The sequence below is a fragment of the Pundamilia nyererei genome, unplaced genomic scaffold, assembly GCF_000239375.1.
Source record: "Pundamilia nyererei isolate P.nyererei 1_Seehausen unplaced genomic scaffold, PunNye1.0 scaffold00073, whole genome shotgun sequence".
NCBI classification, from domain to species: domain Eukaryota; kingdom Metazoa; phylum Chordata; class Actinopteri; order Cichliformes; family Cichlidae; genus Pundamilia; species Pundamilia nyererei.
This window is the reverse complement of record NW_005187474.1, coordinates 2991674-2997307: the sequence shown is the minus strand read 5'-3', so window position 1 is coordinate 2997307 and position 5634 is coordinate 2991674. Positions and strand designations below refer to the sequence as shown.

Sequence of the window (5634 nt, the reverse complement as noted above, 5' to 3'; positions counted from 1 at the left end):
GCAGCGTGAGTCAAGACGAAAGCAGCACCACAAACACGTGCTTGGATTAATCTGTGATAACTCAGTGGTTTAACTGTGACAATGACTGTCCTGCCTGACGTTCTGTGCTCTCACTCACCTTTGTGCCCTCAATGTGGGGCTTTTGTTTTGTTGAAGACTTTAGTGTATGTGACTCATTAGACCCATCAGATATAAAAAGCAGATTAGTCCTGACCCAGTGTCGTTCCTTCCTTCCAGGGTTTCTTCCTGACTGTCTCCTTGGAGTCCATCCTGAAAGTAGCGAAGCATGCTTCCGAAAATAACAAGCTCTTTTGCATGAACCTCTCTGCGCCCTTCATCTGCCAGTTCTTTAAGGATAACCTCATGCAGGTTATGCCCTACGTTGATGTGCTGTTTGGCAATGAGACAGTAAGCCACAGTTCTCACAGTGAAATCTCCACACTAACGTTGATGATTTGCACATATTTCAGATTAACTCAATGTGATCTTTGTTGTTGTTGTTGTTTTCTCAGGAGGCAGCTGCTTTTGCTAAAGAGCAAGACTTTGATGTGAGTAGACTGTTAGACTTTATCATTTACACAAGAGAAAGGCTGGATTTTCTGTGTATTTGTGTATCATCTGCTTTGTGTGTTGATGTGTATTTTGTCTACAGACAAAGGACATTAAGGAAATTGTCAGGAAAGCCCAGGCTCTACCCAAAGACAACAAAAAGAGACAGAGGGTTGTAGTTATTACTCAGGGGAAGGATGAAACGGTTATGGCTCAAAGTAATATTTCCTTCTTTTTTTCTCCCATTTCCTGGCATCTGTTTCACTCTGTCTCTTGTCCTTGTGTGGAAGTGAACTGTTTTTCTCCTCGTCTTTCCAGGTGACAAGATTGAAACCTTCCCTGTAGTGAAAACGGACCCCAAATACATTGTTGACACAAACGGTGCAGGCGATGCCTTCGTAGGAGGTAACAGGCTGTTACCTGTGTTGCTATTTTTTTTGTGCCTCGGTCGATTTGCTTCAGTCTTGAGTCTTCTGTTGATTTTTATTGTGGAAGCCTCTCTTTTTTTTTTCTTTTTTTTTTTTGCAACACAGGTTTCCTGTCTGAGCTTGTCCAGGAGAAACCTCTGGATCAGTGTGTGAAGGCGGCACACTACGCTGCCAACGTCATCATCCAGCGAGCAGGCTGTAGCTTCCCAGAAAAACCAGACTTCAAGTGAGGATTCGTCAGGAAAGCCTTTCCTCCAGCGTGAAACCTCATACCCACTCTGCCTCCACAACCCCAACATATAAGTTCCACTATTTTCTACAAGTGCAACCCTCAACTGTGTTTTACTTCAAGTTTTTTCTTTTAATTTATCCACACATCATTTCTTATCAGTTCTTAGTTCATATGCCCATCTTCCATGCTAAGAACCAAGTGAACTTTCAATGCGTTTAAATAAATTACCATAAAGGAACCTTGGAAACACCAGGAAATGTGGTAATTGTCCTTTACAAAAAGGGCTCTAACTATAAAATCCTGCTCTCACGGACATTTGTTTTCTACAGTTTTGAACTGTACTTCAGCTCTGGCATTTCTTGCATGTGGATGCACTGACACCCATCAGACTCTCGTGGAAAAACCATGTCAACATCGTGTGAGTCTGTTTTATGTTTTTTGTGTGTTATTTTGTCCCCTTGGAGACAAGAGTCCAAGCACAAACAGCTACAGCAACAGGAGGATGCATTTACACACACACAGGACTAAATAATAAAACCCTGATGAGGTTTTGAATGCGGCTCAGAAATGTGCTGCAGTGATTTATTTGATTATGTTATGATTTAGCTGGCCCGTTGTGAATCAAATGGCATTTTAAGTGTACTTTTTTTTTTTTTTTTTAAATGTATCAAGGCCTCTGCCTATTAAGTTGTGTGAAAGCTGCAAAATGTTGATTATGTCAGTGCTATTCAAACGTTACCGGCATCAAATAATGAGTGCCTTTCTTTCTCCCTAGCAGTTTGCAGGCTTGATGGGCAGAGGCCTGGGGATGTTATATGAGCCTGCAGGGAAACTTGTAAGCTTGTGAGAGTATTGATGTATAAGCATGACCTCCCTTCTATATATAATGCGTTTCTGGGAATCCATCATTATATTTGGGGGTTCTCTGCCAGAAGAATACAGTGGGCATTAAAGCAGACTTTTTCTCTCAGTTGATTTTTTTTTTTCCCCAATTGACTTAACATTCTCCTGCATTGTTATAGCAAACCCTCGGGGCAATTCTGTTAAATCATTTTTTTAAAAATAACTATTTTTTTTCCATTTTTTTTAATCAAATCTGTTTTCTCGAGTAATAAATAAAGATTCATAAGAAATTGGAGGAAAATCGTATCTGGGGCCAAGTGTTATAAACCGTCTGTATTAATGTCTGTGCTGTGATTCATACACTGGTGAGATAAATGCTGAATACTTGAATATAACTTTATTCAAAGTTTATGTAAAAGGTAAGAAATATGTGTAGGACTAAATACTGTAAGAGGTGTTGTCAAATCTGTATCTGGTTGGACTGAATCATTGGTCACTGTCCCTAAATTTCATGGCTTCCTTCACATGTTCAGATACACCAAAAAAGCCTTATAACCTGTTTGTTCCTACTGTCAACAATTTTCAGTTTGCCCATCATTGTGGTAAATTTTGAAATTAAAAAATAAACAGATTTTATCATAGATGTTTTTCTGTGTCTCATATTTTTTTTTATATAATGTGAAGTGCACCTCATATTTCAGAGGTTTCTCTCATGGCTCGTTATGGCCTCCTTTCTTTATGTAGAAGAGTTTGGATAATACCTAAAACAAAGGGTTTTTTTTCTCTTCAGTTACTGTAACTAACACTTTGTTTTTGTGGTCAAAAGGTTTTGAGCCACTCCCTGAGATCTTGTAATACATTTGCAGTACTCACTAACTTTCTGCAGATGGCAACAAAATTCTGTCTGCTGTTGGTCTGCAGGAATCGTTCTGCAGGGTTCTGGCAGTGTGTTTGGCATCAATATACTAAAAAATGAAGCAGTTGGTTCATAATTTCTTCGTTTCTTTAAAGATTGCAGCAGATTCAAATAAAAAAAAAGTGTCTTTTTGTAACAAACCACTAGTAACAAAGTGCCTAAAGACAAATTCAGATGGATTCTTTGCTATGTTGCCTGTTTTGTATACACACAACACTGGCTCATCATGTGAAACATAGCATTAGATGGTCAGTTACAAGGACTAGGCTGAAAATGACAGGACAAGTGAAAAAGCAACAAATGTCCAAAGAAAAACTTTAAAAGAACCTCAGGAAGCCTGGAGAACTATTCTTTAAGACCACTTTAATCTTATGAAAAGGACATCTTTTCTACATGAAAACAGAGTTATGGACTGAATCAGAGTGAGTAACTTAATGAGACTCATACTCGGTTACTGAAAACATGACTTTAATTATTAAAAGAAAAAAATAATATCCATGAAAACATGACATTAAGTTAAAATACATTTTTAAGTTCCTTTCTTAGTATTTACTGTTGGTCCTGTGTTTCTTTCTTTTGTCTCAGCCTTTCCTCCTGCAGTGAAATGTCCAGGGCTCTGAGCTGTTTTAAGAAGCCGTGATTGGGCAGGATACAGCGGCGCTGTCGCACATGCTCAATTGCGTCCACTACAGTTAAATTGTGTTTCATCATCAGGTATGCCAGGACCAGTGTCGCTGACCTGCTCCGGCCCATCACACAGTGCACCAGGACCTTGTCTAGAAAAAATGAAGATATATGGATTTATTAGAAACAAACAAACTTATCCTCCAGATAATGAACTCAAAGGTTTCCTCAGAGTCCCGGAGGACTCACTCTGTGGGTGAGCGAGGGCCTCGTGGATGAAATTTGCTGCAGGCCTGAAGTACTGGGACATGTTGAAAGTGGGTTTGTCATCAGCCTCTACACCATAATACTGGATTTCCATGTCTCTGTAGTACTGAGCACCAGTCAGCACATTATTCCACTTTCCCTCTGCTGCATTCAGGATATGTGTAATGCCCAGATCCTTCAGACCAGGCCGCTCCAGAGCAGTTTTCCTGTGTTTATGCAAACACAGACTCAGTATGAAGCTGTCATCATGAACTTTTGACACAATTGACTGAATAGTTGTATAAGGGCTGATAAGTACAATGACATCTGCAGTACTCAGATTTACGCACTCATCCCCGATGTAGACATCTGGCCAGACCTCGTTGAAGTGTGTGTAATGAGCTGTGGTGCCGGTCCAGAACAGCTGCTCAAGATCTAATGTTCCTGGAGTGATGTAAGCGCTGTCTGGGTCCACCTGAACGGCTGCATATGGGTTTCTACTTCTGGACTTCACCATGCAAGAGGACATTGTTTTCCTGTGCTGTCCACAACACACACACACACACACACACACACACACACACACACACACACACACACACACACACACACACACACATATGCCTGAAATTAATCACCTCCTGCACACTGCCATCTGTCCCAAAGCTCTACAGGGATCTAACATTACCACCTATATGCCAAGGATGTTTATGGAGTCCATGAGCATTTTTTCCTAAATACTTATCAGTCGTTTATAAGCAACATGCCAAAAATTGACCGGCTCCAGCTTTTCCAATGTAAACATCTGGTTTTACCTTTTTCCAAGCTGTAGTTTTTCCTTTCTGTTTTCTCTCATTTTTTGTTGAAACAAAAAGCAATGAATCAAAAAATGAACGATCAATAGTGAAAATAACTGTAAACCTAGTACATCACCCACAGAAACAATGGCTATAGACGATGTAGGAAGACCAGACTTTTAGAAAAAATAATGTTGTAAAGAATATTTAAATGGTTTTATTAATTTAGGGATTTCACAAATTCATAAATGAAAGCAATATTCTGTTTTTGTATGCCAGTTAAGATTCAATTATTATTAAATACTGCATGCAACTTTGAAATCAGTGTTACTATGGAAACACATTAAAAAATATGTATGTAAGTAAGAAACGTGAAAAGGGGTTTAACTATGATTGTCCACGATCACACAAACCGTATGTTGTCATTCAGTATTCTGTGTAATATTGTTGTGTATTATTGTGTGCGCAACACATGCTGTTTCTTGGATGTCACGTACAAATTCAAGCGACAGACGTGACATTTTCTGTTTGCATCATCGCTGCTGGTGCTGCTTAACTGATCATACATTTTGCAATATTAATAATAAACAATAGCAGAATAGTACACGAGATATCGGGAGCCAAATAGGAATTTAAATGACTTTTTTTAATCTCGCTCTCCGCTAATAGATTCACATTAATTATACCAATTTTCAAAGCTTTTAGGACCCCTGCATTGGCAGCCTTGTTCTTCATCTAGTCACACTTCATACCAAGCCCTTCATGCACATTCTTTGAAACACTGTTCACACTGAAGTCTCACTGAACTGAAACCACCAATGATCCACGAGGTGTGTGACATCAAGTCGGGGGGCAAAAAAACAGATATTAAATAAAAACGAGCAATTTAGTATAAAGAAACGACTCACCTCTGTTAAATGTGGATCACAGACCTCTACTTTCCTCAGTGGATGTCAGTGTGTGTGTGTGTGTGTGTGTGTGTGTGTGTGTGTGTGTGTG

General features: G+C 39.4%; 2 protein-coding genes across 7 annotated transcripts in view; one reads left to right on the top strand and one right to left on the bottom strand.

Annotated features, from left to right (window-relative positions):
• adka (adenosine kinase a) overlaps positions 1-2683 on the top strand; it is an 11585-nt gene extending 8902 nt beyond the window's left edge. For all 5 annotated transcript variants that reach the window (XM_005737181.1, XM_005737184.2, XM_013911872.1 and 2 more), the window contains 5 exons: positions 238-408; positions 513-548; positions 653-767; positions 868-954; positions 1083-2683. In XM_005737181.1, coding sequence (XP_005737238.1) covers positions 238-408; positions 513-548; positions 653-767; positions 868-954; positions 1083-1207 — 534 coding nt within the window. In that variant the 3' untranslated portion in view covers positions 1208-2683. The remainder of the gene's footprint in view (positions 1-237; positions 409-512; positions 549-652; positions 768-867; positions 955-1082) is intronic.
• Positions 2684-3507: 824 nt separating this feature from the next.
• On the bottom strand, positions 3508-5628 carry LOC106456261 (dual specificity phosphatase DUPD1-like). Of its 2 annotated transcripts, none has more exons than XM_013911849.1 (4): positions 5544-5628; positions 4189-4379; positions 3842-4065; positions 3508-3744 (listed from the first exon to the last, which is right to left on the bottom strand). In XM_013911849.1, the coding sequence occupies exons 2-4, from the start codon at positions 4365-4367 to the stop codon at positions 3518-3520; spliced, it is 630 nt and encodes a 209-aa protein (XP_013767303.1). In that variant the 5' UTR covers positions 4368-4379; positions 5544-5628; the 3' UTR covers positions 3508-3517. The 2 variants fall into 2 exon arrangements, with proteins under 2 accessions (XP_013767303.1, XP_013767304.1); XM_013911850.1 differs by having other exon boundaries at positions 4189-4374.
• Between the last annotated feature and the right edge of the window lie 6 nt (positions 5629-5634).

Coding starts and splice junctions, on each gene's coding strand:
- LOC106456261 (XM_013911849.1), bottom strand. CDS start 4,367: ATGTCCTCTTGCATGGTGAAGTCCAGAAGTAGAAACCCATATGCAGCC. Junction 4,066..4,188: donor GATGTCTACATCGGGGATGA/GTGCGTAAATCT, acceptor GCATAAACACAG/GAAAACTGCTCTGGAGCGGC. Junction 3,745..3,841: donor GGCCCTCGCTCACCCACAGA/GTGAGTCCTCCG, acceptor CATTTTTTCTAG/ACAAGGTCCTGGTGCACTGT.